Source organism: Cannabis sativa, chromosome 9 (assembly GCF_029168945.1).
Source record: "Cannabis sativa cultivar Pink pepper isolate KNU-18-1 chromosome 9, ASM2916894v1, whole genome shotgun sequence".
NCBI classification, from domain to species: Eukaryota; Viridiplantae; Streptophyta; class Magnoliopsida; order Rosales; family Cannabaceae; genus Cannabis; species Cannabis sativa.
In genome coordinates, this window is record NC_083609.1 from 12,365,935 (window position 1) to 12,392,076 (window position 26,142).

At 33.5% G+C, this 26,142-nt stretch overlaps 1 protein-coding gene across 1 annotated transcript; it reads right to left on the reverse strand.

Moving 5' to 3' along the window:
* Positions 1-17,364: 17,364 nt before the first annotated feature.
* On the reverse strand, positions 17,365-24,838 carry LOC115722078 (protein NETWORKED 1A). The gene is made up of 5 exons (XM_030651197.2): positions 24,441-24,838; positions 23,769-23,853; positions 23,384-23,663; positions 18,989-23,268; positions 17,365-18,801 (listed from the first exon to the last, which is right to left on the reverse strand). The coding sequence occupies exons 3-5, from the start codon at positions 23,484-23,486 to the stop codon at positions 17,584-17,586; spliced, it is 5,601 nt and encodes a 1,866-aa protein (XP_030507057.2). The 5' UTR covers positions 23,487-23,663; positions 23,769-23,853; positions 24,441-24,838; the 3' UTR covers positions 17,365-17,583.
* Positions 24,839-26,142: the final 1,304 nt, after the last annotated feature.

Here is a 26,142-nt window from a genome sequence, read left to right on the forward strand (position 1 = left end):
AAATAAATAAAAAACTAAAAAGTAGCATTACCCGTAATGGTTTATACCTGAAGAAATTGGGAGGAAAACTTCTCCCATTCTTTTCTCCTAATTTTATGCCTTTCCCTTAGAGTATTCCAACCGTTAAATAAAGTAAACAAATGAAAAGGAGTGATTACCATACCTATCACTCCCAATCCTGATTAGTAAACATGCCATTAGGGGGTAATGCTGATACATTCTCGTTTGGTGTGAGGTGTTCAAAATAATTTGATTATAGGGAATATTATGAAGGAGAATATGATTATAGGGAAATGTGTAAACTGTGTAGTTGTGTAGGGTAATATGTAATCATATTCCTGTTAATTAAATTACACTATTTGGTTGAGTACAGGAATCTTATATATTATTTTGAAAAATTAAAATAAAAATATTTTTTATTATCTATTTAATTTTAATTACATATAAAAATAAAATAATTATTTATTAAAGAAATATATTTATTAATTAGTAAACATTAAATTTTATTGTATTTTTTATTAATTAAAAGGTAAATACAATTTTGGACCATGTGTTTTGCAAAAGTTACTGATTGGACTCTCTATTTTGTTAAATGACAAAATGGACCCTGTATTTTCTAGAATGGTAAAAATAAGACCCTGAACTGTTTTTTTGTCAAAACAAAATTTAATAATTATCCGGTCTAAAGGTGTTATGACAAAACTGTTTACATTTTCTGTATCTGTTTGTATTTTCAAGTTGGTTATATTGAAAAAAAAAGTTGTCAAAAATTAAGCTCAGAGTCCTATTTGTACTATTTTAGAAAATACAAGGTCCATTTTGTCATTTAACAAAACAGAGGATCTAATTGGTAACTTTTACAAAACACAGGGTCCAAAATGGTATTTACCCTTAATTAAAATGAACATTTCTATATATTTTATCACTATGTTATTTATTTTTGTTCGCTATGTCATTTATGTACACCATCCGCATAAAATTTATGTATAATAAATATATATATATGTTATTGCTAATAATATAAAATAACTCAGTTAAAAAGACTGATCTCACGGACTAAATATATATATCGTAATATTTTATTTATAATAAATGATAATATTATTGGTATTTAAATTTATTTATTAATTCAAAAATATTATTCAAATTAATATAATGGAGGGTAATAATTCAATCCTACCTTTTTTTAAGGTATGAACATTACCCTCCTCAAGTGTAGTTATATTATTATGGAAATAACATTCCAAGGCTAAACCCTCCAAACAAACAAGGTAATGTTTCACATTACCATTCTCTTACTAGCATTAACTTATTCCAAATAGCTCCTAAAAAAGCGTGAGATTAATTATTCTCTTCCATTGTATTAATTTAGATAACATTTTGATCAATTAATAAATAAATTTAAATACCATTAATATAATGATTTATTATAAACAAAATATTACGATATATATATATATATATTTAGTCTGTAAGATCGGTTTTCTTTTTATAGCTGAGTTATTTTTATGTTATTAGCAATAACATATATATATGCATTATACATACATTTTATGAGAATGATGTATATAAATAACATAGCGAACAAAAATAAATAACATAGTGATATATAAAAATATTCATTTTAATTAATAAAAAATACAATAAAATTAAATATTTTCTAATTATAATAAATATATTTATGAATAATTATTTTATTTTTATGTATAATTAACATTATATAGATACAATAAAAAATATTTTAATTTTAATTTTTTAAAATAATTTATAAGATTTCTATACTTAACCAAACAATATAATTCAATTAATGGGAATATGATTACATATTATCTTACACAGTCAAACACAGTTTACACATTTCTCTATAATCATATTCTCTTTTATAATATTCTCTATAATCAAATTATTTTGAACACCTCATACCCATTATTAAATTTTTAAAAAATATTAATTTTTCAAATATCTTAATATTTAAAAAAAAAAAAAAACACAGAAAAACACATCACTCACGTGATGAAAAAAAAAAGCCAAAAACTAAAAAAAAAAAAATAAATAAAAAAGAGTTATTATTTTTTGAAAAAATAGAATACAAAAATAAGAGAATTTTGGAAAAAATAAAATAAAATATATATTTTAAATCAATTAATATTTACGAAGCTAATTAAAAATAATAAAAAAATGAGAGAATTAAGAAATAACAAATAATGTTAATTAAAGAGATTTTAAAGTACTATATTACCGTCTCATATCTCCTATTTATATATATACTAGATAGATGTTACGTGACAAGTCACGTATGTACATTTTATTTTATTTTATAGTTTTTTTTTAATATCATAATTTTAAAATTAATAATATTCAGTGTAGTGATAATCATTGAAATTTGAAAGTATAATAGTGATTTAAATAAAAACAAAAATTACTATTATACTTTGTAATAGTAATTAAAAAAAATATATTATTCGTCCTAAATTTATCTTCGGAATTAATGAAAATGCTCATCTGGTTAAACTATCAAAACATTCAAATTTAATTTAAAATAATATTTAAAATTTAACTAATTCTAAATATCAAAATTTAAAAATAATTTTTAATAAAAAAATAAACCATATAAACAAATTTATTATTGATTGCAACACTTTAGGTGATTAATTATATTTAGGTTTAACTAACTACGCTGACCCGTGCCAACATCTAATAATTTGTAATTTTTTTTTAAAAAAAAATCACCCAATAATTTTTAATAAACCAAAAATTCTATTATATAAATATATATATATATTTATATATATAGTGCAAGACTATGGTAGGACCTAGTAAAAGTTCCCTACCGGTAGGGTACTTTTTTTAACCATTGATTTTAGATCGTGTGGTTATTATGATATAAGGTGTATACTCTTACGATAAGACTGATTGTATACAATTAAAACTTTACGCATTATAATAATATTTAATGATATATTTATTTTAAAAAATAAAATAATATTAATAATTTATAAAGAAAAAATATTAATTTTTAATTTAAAATATTATTTTAAAAAAAAAATTAGTTTAATTTTTTTATATAATTTAATAGTGTTTGACACAAATTTTTTAAAACTATTTTTAGATTTTTTCTTTCTAAAAAAATTAATATTTGAAGACCATACCATGACATGAACCTATTTGGGTCCGGGTTCGGGTTTGGTTTCGGGTCTAAGATCGAATATGTGAGCAAAAATGTAAACTATAATATGTTAGACAATTTTTTTTTTTTTTGAAAATTGAAAATTTTTTATTTTCTAATTTTTAAAAAAATTTTGCTAAACGACCTCTATTAGTTTTAAAAAATAATTTTTAAGTTATAAAGTCAAATAGTTTGTATTGACTTTTTATTTTTTAATCAAGTAACTGTTAGGTTTTATGCCCTAAATAAAACTCTTTACAATCTGATTAGTTATCAATATAAGAAATTTGAAGTGATTGATGTTTGCATGAATTTTACATGCTAATGGTTTAATATGTTTAACATGTTTAATATGTTTATTACATTCATACACACAAAATCAGTTAAATCCAGATCATATGTTTATTCACAATTACAGTATCGTCAACACAGTGGAATGTGATTGTGATCATATGAATCAAAAGTTTTGGTCCCTGTTTCATCAGTGTTATTGGATTTACACTAATGTGATAATCAACGATGATGTGTACTTACACTTGGAGTAAGTGTTATGTTCTTTCCAGGACATTAGTAAAGTATACTAGTTTCGAATGTATGGAGTATACATTGGACTGGACCGATATTGCAACTAAGTTAAGATATTACAAACTTACCGTTATACATATCTTTCCAAGTCAATATCAGTAGTTGATCTTAAGATTAAAAAGAATCTAAATCCTGATATGCTTGGGCTCAACTCAGGAGTGCTATTCATGTTCTTTGATTTATTAGTTAAGCCTACTTTTCGGTCAGGGTGATACGTATATTTTGGGAACATGATAGTATGATTGAGTGGGAGTGTTGAACATAAATATGGAATCTATAGCTTCTACTGGTGTATAGAAGTTAAGTGATGATTCCCTTCGAGCTTAGCAAATAGAAGTAAATGGATGAGCTCTTGTTTAACTGACTAATTATTAGATCACTAAACACCATTTACAGGTAGCTAAGTGTTTTAAGGGGCAAAATACATTGAGGGGTGAGAACGGTAAAGAAATCCCATCTCGATGTAAATCATCTATATAGAGGATCTTTAAATCACAATAAGATTATAACAATGGTTAAATGAGATAGTATATTGGTATCGTGAAACATACAATATGCTCTATATAAGTCTGAGAGTGCAATTCTAAGTTCTAAGAGTGGATTCAACGAAGAATTAATAAGTAGGAATTTACTTGGTAAATTTGGTTCACTTATTGGAAGCTCAGCATATAGATCCATGGTCCCCATTCTAGTTGAGAACATTCTGCTTGTAAGACTCATTAATTGATTCGTGATTGATCAATTATAATTCTAAAGTTAGACTATGTCTAATTTTATGAATTTTCACTAATTAGGGGTGAAATTGTAAGGAAAAGAGTTTTCTAGGTTTATTTATTTATTAATGGACTTTATATGTCTAATTAATAATTAAATTAAATGACAATATTATTTAAAAATCTATTTTAGTTATTAAATAATTAGTTTTGGCATTTAAAAGGTTAGAATTGGAAAATTGGCGTTTTTGAGAAAATAGAGATAAAATTTGATAAAATTGCAAAATTAAGTGAGGCCCATTAACACCATATGGCCGGCCACTTAAAAGGCTTTTCCAAATTATTATTTTCATTATTTTAATGCCAAATAATTCTAAACCTAAACCTAGTAGTTGCCTATAAATAGAAAGTGATGGCTCAGTCACAACACATGCTTTCATTAGCTTTCTGACAGAAATTTCTCTCTTCAGAAAAACTGAGCCTTCCCCACTTTCTATCCTTGGCCGAAATACCTCTCTCTCTTTTCCCTTCATCTTTTTCGTGACCCTAGTGAAAGAGTAAGTGCCCACACACAGCAAGCAGTAACTCAATCATAGATTGGAAGACTGTAAAGGATCAAAACTTGAAGAAGAAGGACTTTCGGGCTCAGATCTTGATTATACTCTGCTACAGAAAGGAATCAAGGGTTAGAGATCTCAGTGGAAGGAGACATTTATTCCGCTGCATCAATGTAAGGTTTTCTTAACTTTATATGTGCTTATTTTATCGTTTTAGAAAGTTCATATTTAGGATGTTAATAAACATACTTGTGAGTAGATCTAAGATCCTGGTAAAATAATTTCCAACAGTAACTATGAGTACAAGTCCAAAATATTTATTATTACCATAAACCTGATTTAATAAAACAAAGAGCTATTAAGCAATGTTAATGGTGATAAGGAGAGAAAAAAAAAAAGAAGAGTAATAAGAATTTGTTCTTGACATATATAGTAAATTAATGTACAAAGATTCATATGTAATTTATGTTATAGATATAGAGAGATTTACATATAATTATTGTGTTTTGAGTGAGGGAAACATAGAGCTATTTATAACAAAAAATTTTGTTTCAGTCAGTTTTTTTTTTTTAATTTTATTTAAAAAAGTGTTTTAGCTATTCAACATATTTAAATATTCACTATATATATATATATGTGTTTGGTGATCAATTATAAGGAGAAGAAGATTTGGACTGATCAGTTATAAAGCATCTAAATAAATACTTTGCAGAAAAAAAAATCAATAATCAATTAAATAATGACATAATCTCCTATTTTGGTTTTATAAAATTTATGTACATTCTATTTTATTTTTCTAAGTTTGTGATTTGGTCAATTTATTTCCTTATAGAATAGGGGCAAAACGAGCAGCCCCATCCTAGAATTCTCATATATATATAACTATATAGAAATGGAAGAGGTTTCAATGGTTACATTTTTATTGTAATCATCATGGTTACATTTTTTAAGCCATTGGATTACTATTAAATGGTTGTGATTAATTTGGAAATTAAATAAAAATAAATTATAAATAACTTGTAACCTGAAAGTAACCTAATCATTTATTTCCTTATAAAACTTTAATTAAGATTAATTATATTTTAAAATTAAATTATTTATTAATTATATACTAGGCGGCAACTACGTGCAAGGCACGTCATATCTTCTTTTTGATTTTTAATAAATTAAATGAAGAAATTATTATCTTTAAAAACTAATGGTATACATGTATAAATATACTAGTATATTGTTACGTGCGATGCACGTATGCTATGTTTTATATTAAGTATTATATTATGAGTTCGGAAGGAAATAAATGAATCAAAAATATATAATATTTAATTTAGAGAGATTTGAATAATAAATTTAAATTAAACTTTTATGTCCAGTAAAAACATATTGGAAACAATAATAATAAGGTTATAATAATAACAATAAATCCAAAAATAATATGTAAGAAAATATTTAGCCGTGTAAAAAAATTTTAAAAATGGTTGTTAGAGAGATATGTGGGTAAGATATTTTTTTAATTTAAAAAAAGATTGTTTAATTTTTTGGGTTTAATTATTGGGTTTATTTATTTGTTAACGTTTAACGTTAACAGTCTGTTAAGTTAATCGTGTAAGGCTAAATAAAAAAAGAATCGTTAAACCAAGAATCGTTAAACCAAGAATTGCCGTTAGATAGGCACTTTTAATATATAAAGATATTTTATATATATTTTAAAATATAGTGGATTGTAATAATGATATTTAAATGATTTTACAATATATTTGTTGCAAGTATGATTAGTTTTTTATCGATCATATTAGATACTTTTTGTACTTCATCATTAAGAAAACAACCCCACATAGTTAAATATATTGCCTTGAAACTAAAAATTAGAAATATTTGATATATTTATATAATTTAATTTAATTTAGGAAATTAAAATTTTAAGAAAAGTAGAAATTTAATTTAATAAGTTTGTTTCTTACCTCATATCAATTAGATATATTTCTTGGATTCTTTTTATTCCATATGTTATTGTTACATTTTTTGGTTGCTTGAGTTGTATTGCGACTGCTAATATATTTACATATTTAATGCTTAAATATTTAAGATTTGATAATAAATTTGCATAGAAGGAAAATATTATTAGAGAATTAGAACTAAGTTACCAATTTCTTCTTTAGAAGACATGTAGGTGTATAAGTCATTAAAATTGACTATTTTGTACTCAGCTTGCTCATTTTTATCTTAATTTTTTGGTAATTCTTCTATTTTTGTTGTAGATGTAATTATCTATTGATATAGATAATCTTTATATTCAAAACGGTCATATGTTTTAGTAACACGTGTATTACTTTATTTTCAAAATGGTTATATTTAAAGTATCTTTCCAAGTGTCGATATCAGATTCAAAAATTATAATTTTTACTTTATTTTCCTATAATAAAGTAAATATATAATTATAATTAAATTTAGGAAATAAAATAAAAAATATTTTATGTTTAATTGAGTATTAAAATAAATAATTTATTTTTGTATCAATAAGAGTTAAGCTTTATGTCTGTACTATTGATTCATAACTACTTATCATTTTTTTATGTCTAATTATTGGATTGATATTGTTGATTGTGGCCTTCGTATTGTTTAATTCTATCATTTTAAATTAAAGATTAATAAATTTAAAAGTATATTGTTACAAATATGGAAATTTAATAATAGTATCATTTAAAATGATTAAATTAAATCATATAAAATTTTGTATAGTAATAATCAAATTAAGAAAAATAAACAAACTCTAATTAAAGGCGTCTTCTCCTACTTCATTTCTCATTCCTTGTTTGTATGAAACTAAACTCTTTACGTAAGAAAGAGCTCGACAACCAATTCCATCAAAACCTTCAACCTTTATTCCTAAGATTTTGAGTTTAACTACCTCCTTAAAGTTGGCTGATATAAAAGCCCAATGGGCAATCAATCCCTTCAAAAGGCCTAATTGTCAAACCTTTCTTCCAAGAATGAGGCCCATTAACTTATTCATTAACATTCATGGCCCAAATATAAAACAAAACCCTAAGATAAAAGATAATTATATGCAAGGTAAGAAACAAGTCTCAGTTGCACCTATTCTCCTCTCCCAATATTCAAACTTCAAAACTTCTTTTTTTTTTGAGTTAACTTCAAAACTTCTTTCTTCTCTCTTCTAAACTTAAATGACTGCTAGTGTTTCTAGAGTTAGGGTTTCTTTATTCTTTTCTAGTCTTTTTTTCTTCTTTTAACAAAAGTATTGTTCATTGATCCCTAGTGTGCGAACTGAATGTACAAAATCATTAACATCTCTTTTTTGAGTATTATTTTTCAAGTAAAGAACAAAACTGGTTGGGGAGTGTCATATGTCGTGCTGTATTTGAGGATTGGAGCAAATGGAATGTTGAGGAAAGGCAAAGAAACTCACGATTATAGGGTTTCTATGGTTTTATGATTTTTTACTTATCTTCTTTTGTTATACAGTGTTTTCCTTATTTACCTTTCCTGTTCTAACCGAAAAACACCTAGAAAAATAATACCCAGAAAAACTTGTGTATTTCTTAGTTCAAAACCAAGAAAAAGTTTCTGCCTAAAGCACTCAAACTCGAAAAAACCAGCCCAGGAAATTCAGGCTCAAACTCACCATAACCGAAACCAAAGAACTCAAATTAAAGTGCTTAGAAGACAATTTGACCAATGATGATCGATCATATATCTGACCACATTTTTTTCGATTATTCATCTTTTTCACAACGACTCATCTTCTTCCTCTTAAATCTCTAGTTTTCTCTTTATGTATAACTTTCCTAATACATAATATGTATATCTATATATAACAAAAAATATATATATAACAAAAAATTCCTTTCGATCTCTCCTTTCGATTTTCTTATATACATATATATATAAAAAATTAAACCAAGTTGATCTGAAAGTTATTGTGAATGAATGGGTGCTTGTGCGAATCGGTACCTTCTTCCGAATGATTGTCTTGGTCTGTATAATCTTTGGAATTGCTTCACTCGTGAATGAAATGGTGTGTTAAAGTTAACATTTTTGGGAATATTCTGTTAAATACAAAATAAACTGTTAAGTACACAAGAAAAAAGGTTAGATAAGCATTTTATATATTAGGTAAGATATATAAAATCCAATAGAAAAGCCGCCCCAGCCTAATTTAACTGGATGTGCTTAAATAATAGAAATTTTATAAAATATTTTTTTAACTAGAGCAAGTTTTGTTTTTTTTTTTAAGTGAATTTTCACTAGAACAAGTTGAAACGTATATTTAATAAGAATGTTCCAACTTAAATTATGCTTTTGTGAGTTTGCATGCATGTGAAATTACACCGTTTGCGTTGTTTAAAGTATTATGTATATAAATTTTAGGAAATTTGTTCTGATAAATTTTATTTGCATTTTTTTTATATGAAGGTGACATGCATGGGGAATTTTTAATAGAAAAAAAAAATACGTGGCTTTTGAACTTAAAACTTAAAACTACTTTGGAGTATATATCTTACATAGATAGGGGGAAAATTAATGGTATCTAATAAAAAAGTCAAATGTTTTCTTTAAGATAAAGTTAAATGTTACAAAAATGAACTTTATATTGATGTGTGTTATAAAAGTATTATGAATAATATAGAGGTGAATTATTTTATATACTATTTTTTAATTTTTTTTAATTTACGGTTTGGGTTGTTTCAGTAGTTGTTCCAGTAATTTCTATGTGAGTTGTTATGTGAATTTGGATAGTGATTTAGGTTGCTATGTAAATTTCTGTAAAAATACAAAAAAAAAAAAAAAAAAAAAAAAAAACTACTTTTTTTTTTTTTTGAATAAAATTTATATCATTGATAATCAAATAGCATCCGCAATTACAATATTACGCAAAGAAGAGGGAGCAGTAGACTCCAAATAGATTCGATCTGACGAAAAACAAGACCCCCTAGCAATACTATGGGCAGCCTTATTTGCAGAACGATTAACAAAAGAGACTTGAACATTATTTAAAGAACTCAAAATTAAACGACAATCCTCCACCAATAAACCAAATTGAGATGGCATATGAATAGAGCTTTGGATAGCTTGGACGGCAACTAAAGAATCTGATTCAACGACCACCTTACCCCATCCTTTGTTCTTAATCCAGCTTAGCGCCTCCTTGATACCAATTATCTCGGCGATCTCAGGGAGAACATAGCCTGTCCTACTTCCTGAAACAGCTTCAATAAGAGCACCAAAACAGTCCCTAGCAATGTACCCGAAGCCAAACTTCTGCTGATCTTCGAATATAGCTCCATCGACATTTACCTTGATTGTTGATTGATCTGGTTTTCGCCACAATTTGTTTCCAAGAGCAGCACCCGTAGCAAAATAAGCATTGGGTGACTCGAAATTAACAACTTTCCATTGATCAAGGACTAGCCTAGCCGACTTCACTACTTCCTTAGCATTTCGACTTTTATTCTGCCAAATCAACTCATTTCGAGTTGTCCAAATACTCCAACTGATCATAGCCGCATCCAACATACACTCCTCTTGATTACCTGCCAGCAGCCCGAAAAACCAGCAGGCAAAGCTGTCATCTGCACCAGCAGCAGGGACTACCACACCAGAAAAAAACCAGCAGGAGCGCGCAAAACTACAACCCAGCAGCACATGAAAAATTGATTCCTGATCCCTGCTGCAAAATGGACACAGAAGATCAACGTTGACATGTTTAGTTTGAAGCTGAAGCTTGGTTGGAAGACAACCAGAGCAAGCACGCCACAAGAAATGGCGAACCTTAGGTGGAACAGCAAGCTGCCATAGCTTTTTCCAACTATTCTCCTCGTCCAAGAACAACCAATTACCTCTGTCCGATTGAAGCTTCTTATACGCACTTTTGACTGAGTAGTGCCCAGAAGACTCAAGATTCCAACACCATGTATCTCTCGCCACAAAATTACTAAGCTGAATGTTTAAAATTATGCTTTTGTGAGTTTGCATGCATGTGAAATTACACCGTTTGCGTTGTTTAAAGTATTATGTATATAAATTTTAGGAAATTTGTTCTGATAAATTTTATTTGCATTTTTTTTATATGAAGGTGACATGCATGGGGAATTTTTAATAGAAAAAAAAAATACGTGGCTTTTGAACTTAAAACTTAAAACTACTTTGGAGTATATATCTTACATAGATAGGGGGAAAATTAATGGTATCTAATAAAAAAGTCAAATGTTTTCTTTAAGATAAAGTTAAATGTTACAAAAATGAACTTTATATTGATGTGTGTTATAAAAGTATTATGAATAATATAGAGGTGAATTATTTTATATACTATTTTTTAATTTTTTTTAATTTACGTTTTGGGTTGCTTTAGTAGTTGTTTCGGTAGTTTATATGTGAGTTGTTATGTGAATTTGGATAGCGATTTAGGTTGCTATGTAAATTTTCGTAAAAATACAAAAAAAAAAAAAAAAAAAAAAAAAAAACTACTTTAAAATGAAAAAATGAAAAAACCTTTAATATAAAATAGAGAAGAAGAAGATAAAGATAGAAAGAAAAAGTGAATAGAATTTCCAACTCAATTATTTCAATGAGGTAAACTCATATTTATACAAAATATGACCAAAAAGATTAAGAAACTAAATCAATGTAATAATGGTACATACAATCAAGAATTAGCTAAGATATTTGACTTGGTGATTTGGACATCCAAATATAGTATTTATAACACTTTTCTTTGGATATCCATAATAATTGCCTCATTAGAAATCTTTTCGAAAAATCTAGTGGGACAAAAAATATAAATCAAGGAAAAAAGAGTGCAATCTGCATTTACTACCCCTCATTTTGGCATTCCTAAAGATATTTTAATCGACGCATTCTGATCTTGTTACCATGTTTTTGAATATTAATGTTGGTAATCATTTTGTGAATAAGTTTGCAAGATTGACACTTGATTGAATGTGTTGGACACTAATATAGTCATTCTCTTGAAAATCATGTGTTAAGAAAAAATTTATGAAAAATATATTTGGTTCTATTTCCTTCATTATAGCTTTAGTTGAGCAATGCGTAGAAGTTGCTGCGTTTTTAGCCTTTGAATTATCTGCTCTTGACTGTCTGATCTCATTTGTTGTAGTAAACTAACTCCTTTTACATGTCTCTTTGTTGAATATGTGTGGCAAGTGAAGAAATGGTCCCACATAAACTATTTAAGTTTTTTAGGGGAAACTCTTCTTCACTTTTCACATTTCACTCCCTCACTAGAAAGTAACTTTTGAAGAAGCTCCTCCTTCTCTCTAGAGGGCCAAACCCACATAGCATCAATTTCTTAGGATTTTTGTGCTATTTTGACGACTCAAGCTTCCCATCTTCTTCATCAACGATTTCTTGTTGTGGGTAAGCTTTCTATTCCCGCTATTCATTTGATTTAGTTAATTTTTCTATGAATGCATGAACCTTTTTTCTTTGCTTTCAATGTCTTTTGATTCCCACGTTAGAGTGTAATCCTTTCTGTATTTTGATCCGCTTGGTAGTCTTAGGATTTGTAATGTGTAGTTTTTAGATGAAAAAGATCCAATTTTGACATTCGTTATGATTCTTAGCTCTTTGAGTCACAAAGAACACGAAGAGCACGAAGAACGTGATTGAGTTCTTGAAAAAACACATGCTCGGATCTTGTACACCTTCTAGCCGGCCAAGGAGGTCTTGTTCAAGACCTGGTCGGCCAAGAGTGGCTACCATGGGGTTCGATCGGCCAAGGGTGGTACCTTATAGGCTGGCTGTTTCTATGCCTAGAAGTGAGGTTCCTTGCCGGCCGTAGGCTGAGTCATGGGACCTGACTGGCCTCTAAGGCTTAGGAACCCTAGCTGGCCAAGGCCAAGGTTCCAAGCGGGCAGCTAATTTTTTGTCCTCTGTTGACCTCGGCTAGGGTCTTGTGACCGCTTTGGAGGCATATACAACTGTAGTCTTATGCATGATTCTCCTTGGGAACTCTCCATGAGTCTTGGTAATGAGTCCATTGTAGTCGAGTGCACAACTTAGGACTCACTATTTGTCTAAGTAAATGTACTTAAGACGATACTTTGCTGATAATTAGTCTTGTACATTGTGATTTACCTGGAAGGTACCCTTAGGTACAGTTGACTAGAACTGTGTTTGTAGCTTTGTCAGGTTCCTCACCTTCTCTTGTTTCTTCTATGCAGGTGATTCTGAGTATTGAATTGGGGAGGTGACAGTTGCATAGGTCCCCCTGCTATCTTGTGTGATCCAGGACCAACAGTCATGGCCAGAACGAAATAAACATGTTGTAGAGCCCCGCCATGTAATCCCCACATCACCAGGGTGGCAACAAGGGGCTGAGTCAGAGTTGTAGAGGAGGCTACTCAGCCCCGTGTTGATGTAGATCCAGAGGTTGACCAGGCAGAGGTGCCTGAGGTTGATCAGGGGGCTGAGAGTCCTGATACTGAGTTTGAGGTTGAGGAGGTTGGGCCAGTAAGGAAGAGGAGATACAAAACTTGTATCGTCCTCTCCAACTGCCCTTTGGGAAGTTATGATGACGATGGGAAGCCTTTGAACAGGGTCGATCAGCCTTCGGTGTTAGGCTTGGATTATGTCTTGATTTAGTCTTCTGAGCCTCAAATTTTGGATGCTAGCTCACAGGGAGACAGATGGATCTCTCCCGCATATGTCCTCTCTGCTGATACTTTTAGCAGGATACTTGCTAGCGGGCTAGTAAGGGGTGTTCATTGTGAGATACCCATTAGAGATCAGAGGGCGCATCGGCTTGCCCTCGGTTGGATGGCACGGTCGGAGCTTAATATAGAGCAGGGGCAGTGTTGCCGCTCTACCCTTACTTCAGAGACATCGCTGCTTATTTTGGCATGTGTCCAACACAAATAACCCCAAAAAGTATCAAGTACCTTTTAGCAATGTTTGTTTTGTATAAGGAGCTAGGCTGGCCTCAGCCCACTCCTTATGAGATTGGATATTATTTTGATCCGAAGTCTGCTTTGAAGCAGAACAAGACTGGGTACTTCTACTTTAGCCAAGTTGGCTACCAGTGGTTGGGTGACATCAACAACATACCCATGTCCAAAGTAGGTGGGTACGGCCAGAACTACTTCGTTGCTTGGGACATTCAGAAGACTAGACATTACCAGTTCTAGCGGGTGCCGTTTCAGAAGCACTCCATCCCTACATTACAGATGAGGGATAGGGCGAATCACATCCTATCTCTTCCTGTGGAGAAGAAAAACATAACCAGATTAGCCAGTGTGGCCAACTTTCAGAAGTACGGCATGTACCCTCCTGCTTCTAGAGTTGGAGGAGCCCAAGGCCCACTAGTTGGTGTAGATGGAGCCCTAGCTGTAGAGGGAGTTTGTCCTAGTGATGGACAAGTCCCTGACATGGATGATGACGTGCCTCTATCTCGAATAGCTCAGAATCTAGAGAGGAGAGACAGGGCCCTCCGCCGGCGCTTGGCCCGCGGGAGCTTATATGGTGACATTTCTCTTCAGATTAGGCTTAGGGGCCAAAGCTCTACGGGACCTACTTGCCCCTTGCCTACATCTAGAGGTAAGGGAAAGACGGTTGTTAAGGATTCGGATGGTTCCTCTTCTGAGGATGATGGTATTTGATAGTTTATTGCACCATCTTTTATATTCTTGTCATGCATTGAAGATTTGTGACCTTCATTCTGACTTTGCTACTTTCTTTTAACAGATATGTCTTCCAGATTGAAAGGTCTTGTTGATGGACCTTTTGATGAGCCTTCGGGTCGTCTGAGGGCCAAGGTGGCTCAGACCACCCGCGGTAAAGATGCTACTGGATCATCTTTTCCTCTTCCTCCTCCTCTAGGGCTTGCACCAGCTGGGCAACCCATGATTGATAATCCTTCGGCTAGGAGGGAATGACCTTCGAGCAGGGGTGCCAACCATAGTGATGTTGCATGGGGTTGGCCGACTAGTGATGTGCCTTTTAGGAGCTAGCCAGCCATAACAACTTTGGGAAAGGGCTTGCCTGCTAGTGTTGTGCTTTGACACTAATTTAGACCTTATTTTGCTTTTAGGCATTGATGAAGATGAGTGTTTCATGTGACAACTCCCGGGGGTCCTCAAGCACTCTTTAGGAGTAGGCGAAGACCTTAGAGGTTGCCCTCCTAGCAAAGGACCAGACTATATCTGAGATGGAGGCTCTTAGTCTGCGAAACCAGAGTATGATTTCTGGTTTGGAGACCATGCTTGGTACTAGGAACCAAGAGAACACCACGCAAGCTGCTACCATCTCCATGTTGGAGGCTGACCTCGCAGGGTATGAGGAGAAGCTGAGAGCAGCCCTTGATGGCCAGCAAGCCATAAGGGATGAGTACGTCAACTTGTCTTCAGATTTTATCTATGAGTTCAAGTTACGCAACTCTAATGGTGACCTTTCATACATGGGTGATGAGACCTTCTTGGAGAGCACATTGGCTCAAGGGAAAGCGTTATTCGAGAGCAAGTTGGAAGCGGGTCAGATAACCGTCCATCCAGAGGGGTCATTATCGGGGCACTATGATGAGGAGATGGCCAGTCCACCTATTAAGGAGGTGGCTGGCCAGAGCTTTGACCAGGTGGCCAACCAGCCTATGGAGGCTATGGTCGACCCACACTTTGGGGATTCAGATCTCGTAGCTTCTTGATTCTGCTCCACCTGCCCCCGCACACATGTAGATTTAGTTTATTAGTTTTTAGCATTATAGTTGTATAATATAGACAATATTTTCATGTTCTATATGGCCTGTGGCCTTATAATTTTTGAACGTTACTTATTTTCAGCCCCAGGACCTTCATGTTTGTACTTTTGGCCTATAGGCCATCTGTTTTTTAACATTACTATTGTTTGGCCCTGTTGCTTTTTATCATGGATTGTGTGACTGACCAGGCAGTCTTTAATTCTGGCAATCTTCTTATGGCCTTAACACGTAAGTATCTGGATTTACTTTTCTTTATGTCAAGCCGAAGTAATGCCTGCACCTAACTTAGAGGTAGGTTTAGTAGTTTATTCTAAGCGTTAAAATTTCTCTGCATAAGTTCTATGTACTAGTTTAATGCATTGTACGGTGTGAGTGCCCCCCAAGTGAGCACGCAAACTTACGGTCCCTTGGTCACTTGTAATTCACCAAGTTTCATAAACCTTGCCTTGGAATTTTCTTGGAGTGCTACCTATTGTACGCATATGGAACTGAAAAAAGAATAACTTTAAGAAGTTAATCTTGTTAGCAATTGGTCTAGACACAATAATTTGAACATAAACATTGTTTTTCATTCATTAATTGGTCTTTATTGCTGTGTAATTTACATAAATTGAATCTAAAAGCTTACATAATAAAGTTTTGCTTCTAAATATCAAATGGCTACCCCTGCCTGACTTGCGTAGGAGAGGCCACTGTTGAAGAACGGTGGGAGTCCACGCCAAAAAGGTCGTGGGTACTAGCTCTCTTACACTCTAGTGTTGAGTAGGTAGAATTGCTACTTTGTATTAGTGTTCTGTAAGCTGGTTACTGATAGTATTTGTACCACTAATCGTCCCTCTGTACAGCTTCGAACCACAGTTCTAAGTGCACTAGACCCCAAAACAATCAACACACGACCCCACATCCCAGAATTCACCAAACCCCGACACACCAACACAACCAGCACCAACCAAAACATCCAGACCCCAACATCCCAACCCCACTCGATTCCCAATCAAACCAGGACAAACACCACCAAAGTCGAGCCAAATCCAAAACAACCTGAATCAACTCACTACTACCACCAAAACCAAACCAGAAACAAGCCAAGACTCACCCACACAAACAACCAAAACCACAAAACGCCACTCCAATAGCAAATCAACACTAACAAAGTCACTCCAAAACAAATAAAGCCACCCACAAGCAAGCCAAACAAACTAAAATCCAACCATAATGTAATGAAATTCCAACCAAACCATGACCAAAAAGAAATTCAAATTCCAACCAAACCAAAAAAACCAAGCCACTTACCAAAACCAAATTGCACTCCCACTCGCACAAACGACTAGTATCTGGCCTTCCGCACACCTCCATCGCACTCCCAATCACCTAAACCAAAGCAGGCTTCGTAACCTCCATTGTCAACCACCCACACAGCAGTGAACCCGTTCTCAAAAGGGACTAAACCCAACGTATTTCCTTCAGAGAGAGAAACCCTAGGACTCAAAACGACTTTAAATAGTATTACTAAACCTCATAAAAACCTCTGATACAAACGGTAACGTCCATAACATAAGTCAGTCAAAGATGTGCATCCCATAAAAAGTTTCCATTAAAATAGTAAAGAGAACAAAATTTTGTTTAACATTTAAGATAGATATGTTCATAGTTATTAGGATAGTTTTAGTGTTCATGTTCTGGACAAAGCAGCTTATTGATTAGATCAGGAGACTAATTCATACAGATACAATCTAAGCTGACAAATATGGTTTCTTCATTAACTAATCAAAAGGAAGGAAAAAAATCAAAAAAAAAAAAACTTGTAAAAATATGCTTTCCTTCTAACAAGTCACCTCAGTCTTCGCGAGTTGAAGGTCTTGAGCAGCCACAAAAACAACCCTTCTTCCGCCGTTGACGAGTTTTCTTACTACTGTAAATGAAGTCCCTTAGGAGAACCCCAGTTTTACTTTCAGCAAATCTATTGGTCTTCCCTTTGGTCTTGTGTTCATCCTCTAGTTTCAGCAAAATGTACTGGATGTTTTGCACCTCGAACTGCAGCTGTCCAATCTTTTCTGCTCCTTTTCGTGCTTGTTCAGTTACTCTCTTCCGCTGGACATGTCCAACCTCTTCTGACTCCACTGAATTCTTCCCATCAAAAGATGAGGGACTCTCTTCTTCCACGTCTCTTGTCAGTTGATCATTGACATCACCTAGCTGCACAACAGCCTCCTCAACTTCCAGTAACTGTCTTTGGACCATTTCGAATTCTGCATAGTTGACTTTGTTGCTTCTCTTGTTTATCTCCATCTTCTTTTTCAAATCTTGGACACTTCTTTGTAGATTTGTTAACTTCTGAGAATCAGACACAAGTCTCTCCAAGATCTTTCCCCTGTTATTTTCTTGGTTTTGCAATCTGTCAAAAGATAACTCCATTTTGTCAATGCCAAGCTCCTTCTCAACCTGTGCCTTGGAAGTAGAATTTCTGAATTTTTGCTCTCTATATGAACGGCGTCTGGTGACAGCCTGACTTGGTTCAGATGCAAGGTTTAGAGCAATAGGTTTGTCCTGGCTGCAGTCTTTTTCTGTAGTTTCCCATAATTCAAGCATCTGTTCATCAGTCTCACCATTCTTTCTCCTACTTCTTCCGTACAATGAAGAATCTGACACTTGATCAAGCTGAATGTCTTTCATCAATATCCCATTTTCGGCTTTAGATTTCTTGGCATTGTTACCAAACGACACATTATTTCTCTTTGTCTTTTCATTTGTATTGTCTTCCTCTTTCATCGTTACGCCACTCAATCTTAGCTCCTCAGCTTCTTCACTTTCCGCTGCTGCCCTGATGTGGTTGTTCAGGGAGTCCTGCACGGCAAGTCTTTCCACTTCCTCTTCCATGGCCTTTTCAACTGCTTCAGTTGAAAGCTTTTCCATTTCTTCTACCGTTGCCCTCTCAACTGCTTTAATAGAATCCTGCATTTCTTGCAGATCCAGAAGCCCATCCGGGATCTCAACAGTCTTGTCTTCTTTGATCTCTTCACAGCTCTCTTCACAAAGATGATTTGTTTTCACACCCTGGAGATGCATTCATAATAAATATCAGCATAAAAAACAAGCTTACCATCAATAACTTAGCAGTACAAAATGGAAGACTACTATGTATGTACATAATTAGCAAAGCCCATAAAAGGAAAAACAGATCAAACCCAAGATGAGAGAATATTCTATTTTTCTGTATTGTTTTGAGAGGAAATATTGTTACCTTTTGTGCATGATTGCCTACGGCTAGAAGCTTCGTTTTGAGCTGAGCACTGTGCTCAAGAGATGTTACATTCTCCCTCAAAGAAGCTATGGCTGGAACATATGCAGTCAACTTGGCCTCCAGACATCCAACTTGGCTTTCCAGGAAGTTTACTTTGTTTTTAATTTGATCAATCTCCAAGCTTTTGGCAGAACTTTCATTTTCAAGATTGTCACAAACTTCAATAAGCTCATGTACCTTATTTTCAAGCAAAACTTCACGAACAGCAGAAATCTGGAGATCAAAATAAAAGGATGCAGCCTCTGCTTCCCAAAGTTCAAAATCATTGCTTTTCTCTTGCAACTCTGAACTTAAATTTTCTTCTTTGATCCTGCATTCTTCAATTTCTTTACATAACATTCCCATCTTAACTTCTAAAGTTTCATTCACTCCACGAAGGTTCTCGATTTCCTTTTTCTGATTACAACTGTCTTCAGTTACTTCAAGAATCTTTTCTGCAAGAATATCTCTGTTGAATTTTAACTCTTCACATTCCATCTTCAGTTCCTCAACAGTCTTGGATAATTTCACATTCAGGTCCTCAGTAACCTTTAGATTCTGTTCTGTTTCTGAGAGCTCTGCTGTCTTCTGTTCTAGGAAATCCTTTTCAGTCAAAAGTTGAAGGCTTAGTTGATCATTCAAGTCTCTTCCTTCATGAAACTCCTTGCCCAGCATTTCAACCGACTCGCTTAAATGTGCATTTTCTGCTTCTTTATTCTCCAATTTCTGCCTCAGCATTCTACTTTCCTCCCTGATATCATTGTTAACCTTACAGAGTGAGTTCAGATTCTCAGAAAGCTCTTTTAGTTCTGTGGCTTTTTCAACTGTAAAGCTCTCCAAAACCAATGAGAGAATGTTCAGAGATATTGCTTCGTGAAGAATAACATCACTTTCCTCTGCAAGGAAGTCCTTTTCCTCCTTAAGGTCCAAAAGTTTCTTAAGCAAAGATCTATTCTCTTCTAGAACCTTGGAATTTTGTTCCCGTAAACTGAAGTAAGCTCCCTCAAGATTTTCCATCTTCACATGCAGAGTTCCTAATTCAACCTTTAATACTTCCTCCTGGTGCTCTTTCTTGCTCACTTCAAGCCTCAGCTTCGCATTCATATCTAGAAGCTCTTGCTTATCATTTTGCAACTTGTTACTTTGACCTCTTATAGCTCCAATCACCTGCTCAAGGGTCTGTTTTTCCGATTCAAGCTCCACAACAGAGTCTCTGAATTGCTGCAGAAATGTTGAAACCACAGAGTTTTCAACCAACAATCGTTGCTCCTCGTCCTCGCTTCTTGAAATAGAACTTTTTAAGTTGCGAATATTATCCAGAATACACCGCACTGATACGTGCTCTTGATCAAATTTCTTGTCATTTCCATGATCTGGCTCAATCTGGAGAGCCTTAAGCACCAGTTTAATCCCCAATTTCAACTTTTCAATTTCACTTACCAGGAACTCTGCTTCCACCTGCTGCTCAAGGTTTTCACTCTCCAGTTCTGAGATGAGTTTATCAGAAAACTTGGATGCCTCAACATGTTTCTGACATTCAAGGAGCAGACAAAAATTCTTTTCCTCCAAATCTTCAATAAACTTCTGCAGGATGAAGATCTCGATCTGGGCATTTACAGCTCTGTCTAGTTCTTCTTCAAATTCTTTCTTTCCCAATCTGCTTTCTTCCTGTAAGATATGCACATCATACTGCAAACCCGCCAATCGAGCCTCAGTTGACTGCATATAACTTGAATGTTCTTGCTTTTCTACAAGAAGGGAACTGCGGAGTTCTTCCACCTGATGCACTGTGGATTCTTTATCCTTCTCCAGGTCAGTATATTTCTCTTCTAATTTTGAAAACCTCTTCTCCAGCTTTCCCAGTCTCTTTTCAACATTTTCCAATTGAGACACCAGGGTGCTTCTTTCGTTCAGAAGATTGGACTTCTCATTGTTGAGCATCTGGCACATTTCTTCCAAGCTCTTCGATTTTAGTCTTAACTCTTCAAGTTCCAGTTTTGCACCAGAGAGGGAATTCTCCAGCAAGGTGTTCTTCTCTGAGAGCCTCTGCATATTCTCAGTGACAATCTGTAATTGTGACAGAAGAGCAGCTTTTTCAGCAACCAGAGTTGATTTTTCTCCCTGGAGAAAGTTGGAGGATTCTTGCAATTTCATGACCTTGTCTCTTAAATCCTCCAACTCAAGATTCAATCCAGACAGGGAGCCTTGCAGATGAGCATTCTCTGTTGAAAGTTTACCCATATCCCTCATCTTCTCATAAAGGGCTTCTTTCTCGTCTCTGTCTCTTTTGCAGATCTCATTCAGCTTCAAGTTCTCTTCTTGCAAGTCCTTCACAGATCTCTCAAGGGTTTCAGGATTTAAACCAACTGAATCCACTTGCTTCAATATTACTTGGTATCTACTTGTCAAGCTCTTTAGTTCCCCATTTAAATGCCCAATTTCCTGCTGGAGAGAGTCACTTTGGTCCTCCTTTCGTGCAACCTCCTGTTCAAGTTTCTGTTTCATCTCCTTCAAGCTAAATATTTCTTCTTGTAGATTCTGCTGTGATAAGTTGCTTGAAAGGTTGAGATCAGAGAGATTCCTGTTTTCTTCTTTAACTCGTTCCATTTCGTCTTCCATGCTACGTTTCCGTACCTCCAGATCATTCAACATTTGGAGCCCATTCTTAAGATCCAACGCCAAGGCTCTCTGGTCCTCTTGAGATTCAGAATGCAACTTCTGCAGAGCTTGGAGGGTTGCTTCAACTTGCAGAAACTTTGAGTGTTCCTCTTGCATAAGGGTCTGAAATTTATTCAATTCATCATTTTTTTCTGTAAGTTGTTGATCTTTCCTAGATATTTTCTGCAACAAATCATCTGCTTCTGACTGCAGAGTTTGATTCGATGTCTCCAACTGAACACACTGTTCTTCAGCACTTTTTAGTCTAGCAGCCCCCATCAGAATTTCATTATTCAGACGTTCTACATTAGCTTGAGCTTGAGAAATTTCAGCTTCCATCATAGCAATTATCTCCATGCACTGCTTGTACTGAAGTGCTGCAGCTTCTTTCTCTTCATTCAGCCCAGCGACAGCTTTCTTTAGTGCTTCAACTTCAGCTTCTGCTCTTTCAATTTGCTCATTAAGTAATCTGGCATTTTCTTCAGCAAGTGACAGTTTAGATTCCAAAATAGATATTTTCTCAAGACAATATTTGTACTGAACAAGCCCAGCTTCTTTCTCAGCCTCTAATCTACAAAGTTCTTGATTGAGATTCTGACATTCAGCTTCTGCCCTTTGAGCTCGCTCACTTTGTCCCTTTCCTTCCTCTTGGGCTTGAGATAACAGATCCTCCAGGCTAGATATCTTCTCTAAACACTGATTGAATTGAAGAAGACCAGCATCTCTCTCAGTTTCCAGTTCTGAAAGGGATTCCTTCAATATATTTATTTCAATTTCAGCTTTGGTTGCTCGTTCATCTAGCAGGCCAGCATCTTGTTGTGCATGCTTAAGTTCTCTATCCATATTAGATAACTTCTCTACATTTTGCTGATATTGAAAAAGGAGAGTATCCTTTTCAGCTTGCACCTTTGCCAATGTTTTCTTTAAACTTTGAACCTCCGTTTCAGCTTTTGATGCACGTTCAGACTCAAATAGGACCTGGTTTTTCAGCTTCTGGTTCCCATTTGATATCTGCGAAACACAATCAAAATTTTGTCCACTCTCTTCAGCTACAGATAACATTTGACCCTTTTTCGTCTTTTTGTCTCCAACCTTTGGGCTTTCTGTTGCTGCTCCTCCTGAATTAAACATCTCGTGCAGCTGTTTCAGACCCCTTTTGTTTATCCCCAAGTCCGAATCTTCCAAATTTCCACCATTGCTTTTCAATGTAAACAAGTTGGTTGAAGAGAGTCCCAATGCATCTTTATGCAAGTCATCTGGATCAAGTAAAGCACGAATTGGATGTGGCATTTCTGGTGTATGGGGTTCAACCTCAGGACCTGCGGAAGAGTTTGACTGTGATTCATCACCAAGAGCATAAGGTAGTTGGTTGGGAAATGCTTCTTGCATGGTTCGATGGGCATGGCGCAGCTCCACAGTTGCATGGTCATACCTCTCTGCTAATGCACGATAAGCTCGATAAAACTCTTCAACCAGCTTCATAAGCTCTGGACGTTTCTTATAATACATTTCTGCCCTCCTTGCAAAGGAATCTGCATCTTCTTCAATGAGCTTGATCATTGATTTGACTTTGGCATCCATGTCTGCAAAAGACAATTCGGTGTTAATGTTACAGACATCTTTAAATATTGTGTAAAAAAATTCACCAAAACAAAATAAATGGTGAAAAAGGGCCAATTCTTGGAAAGAATTCCATACCTGTAAGGTTTTCTTGAAGCCATTTAGAATTCTTGGGGCTAATGTGGCTGTCCCACCACCAAGAATATAAGCGTCTGGACTCTGAGTGTAATAAGGTTCCCATGACTCCAGCTAAGACCAACCACAGATATGGTCTTGACCTTATATGAGGATGGTCCTTGTACCTGTACAAAAGGCCAAGATACTGGATCCAGGCCAGAATATAACTTCAACAGATTTTTGCCACCAAATTATATGCAAAGCTAGACTTTTTGCTCATGTATATAAGAGTTCCTTCAACCTGAACAATAAATCATTCAAAGAAATGAAGTCAGAAACTTCACTGCAGATCTAAATTATGAAACATATCAGAATATGTAATGGAAAGAGTGGATATTCTAATTACCAGTTCAATATAACAGATCCAATAATGTAGTAATTGCTACTCCTTTATTTATTTCAATGAGCCTTCAAGTACCCAAAATTGAGACCTGTTGATCCAGAAAAATGGAAAGGATATCAGATCATAAGAAACTACTTAGTGATAAAACACAATTAATAAACAAAGGATGTAACAGCTAAATACATTAATATTAATGAAAAAACAAACAACTTGGGACTAAAACTGCAAAGATGAGGCAAACATACCTGTAACTCCATTAATTTATTTTCTATCTTTTGAAATTACCAAACCAAAACATGACTCAAACGAAAGAATCAAAACTTAAAATAAATTATCTACATTACTCCACAGATGCACAGTTAAGAACACAAACTTTGAATGCTTTAATACAGAATTGGATCGAAAACATGCGCACCGGAAAGAGAAAAAACACACAAAGATGCAAAAGGACAATCTTTTCATTAAATGACTTTCTACTAAACAGTAACCGTGATTTTTTCAATCAACCAAAAGATCAAAATCTTATTGAAAGAACAACAACCCAAGTTTGATTTCCAATCAGAAGTGAAGCTACAAATCAAATCAACAAGATAGGCATTACGCATAGGAGATAGGACTATTGATAAATGAAAAGGGGGCGACTTTTTTTCCATATTACGAGAAACGAAAGCTTACCCGATGAATGAATCCAGTGATGGGTTTGTTAAAAAGGCAAGCAAAGCCACCATTGAAGTGAAAGCAAAGCATTGATTTTAAGCAAATGGGTATCGGCTAAAACTGCAAAAAAATCGATATTTTCTGCTCCATTTGGATCAAAAACACCAAAACAACGAAAAACTGGTAATGGGTTGTGGTTAGCAGCTGTGATAGTACCACTCAGCTGCAAGGAATACCTCTTACCCCATTTTCTCTCACTGAACTCCAACAGTATTTCTGCACACTTCTCTCTCTATTGGGAGCTTTGCATTATATGCTATCATCTAATCTGACATGAAACTGACACTGTTTGATGACTTGTGAACTGTAAAGAGAAGAGAGAATGAGCCTAGTAAAAAAGTAATAAAATAAATAATAATATAATATTTCTTTTTCCTATTCTTTTTCTAATTTATATAATAGATTTTGAAAATTCAAGTCTTTATTGGCAATTACAAAATTGTATTACAAATTCATTTAATTAGTACTTAATAATATAAAACGGTCACAAAATTACTTTGAATTTCTGTAGTTACATTAGTATTATTTTTTTTTTTTTTTTGAATTTCTGTAGTTACACTAATTTATTTAACAAGAAATGAAAAATAGTTTTGGTTGGGAGCTGAATTTGTTGACTTTTTTTTTATTCAACAATGAATCTAGAAGATTTTGTGTAGTAAAAATGACTAATTTACCCTTGAATAATGGAGCTGCTTTTTCCTACACATCAACATTTTTAATGAGTCTAAATGTTACTGTGGATCTCAAAATGTTCTTTCTTGGTTTTAGAACTATTCAGCAAATTTCTTAATCCGAGGAATATATTGGGTTTTTCCTTTAATGTCTTTTTTTTTTCTTTCTTTGTTATGATGATGATGATGATAAGTGTAACTGTGTAAGTATAAGCATGTGTCATGTTCATTGTTTTTGCTCTCTTTTTCTTCCTTTCTTTTTGTCTTGTTTTCTTTTACTTCAATAGGGAAGAGAGCATAGACAAAGTACTTTTATCTTGTTTGGATTACAATAAGCAAACGTCCATTTTTCACTAACCTAAATAATTCTTTTGCTTCTCCCTTTTATTATCAGTGATCTTAAATAAGATTAATCTCTCCAAATTAATCTAGATCTCCTTATAAGAAAACGGATGAAAGTGTTCTTTCGTCTACATAATTATCCTAATCACGATGAATATGAAAGAAATCTAAGAGCTTGATTAGTTGTTTTTTATATAAAAATAATAATAATAATTCCTTTAAAGTATGTGTAGCATTTTTAGTTGAAATATTTCCTCTCTCCTCTCTTTTTCTCTAACCATTATCTCTTTTTTTTTTTTTTGTTTCTCTCACTAAAATATAATAACCATTCATACATGCATTGCATTTTTAGGTAGTGCACATATCATAACTTTTCTACAAATAGAATAAAAGTTTATTTATTTGAAGGGATTCTCTACCATACAAAACCATAAAAGATAGCCTATTTAATTTTTATATTAAAAATATATAAAAAAATCCCTTGCATACCAATTAGGCAGTTTTATTTAATTTATTTTATAGAACAAATTAGGCAGTTTTATTTAATTTATCTTATTGAACAAATTAGGCAGTTTTATTTGTATACCCAAAGATAACTCTTATCAATTTTTTTGTCAACGTCACTAAAATTTATTAAGTGTCACCAT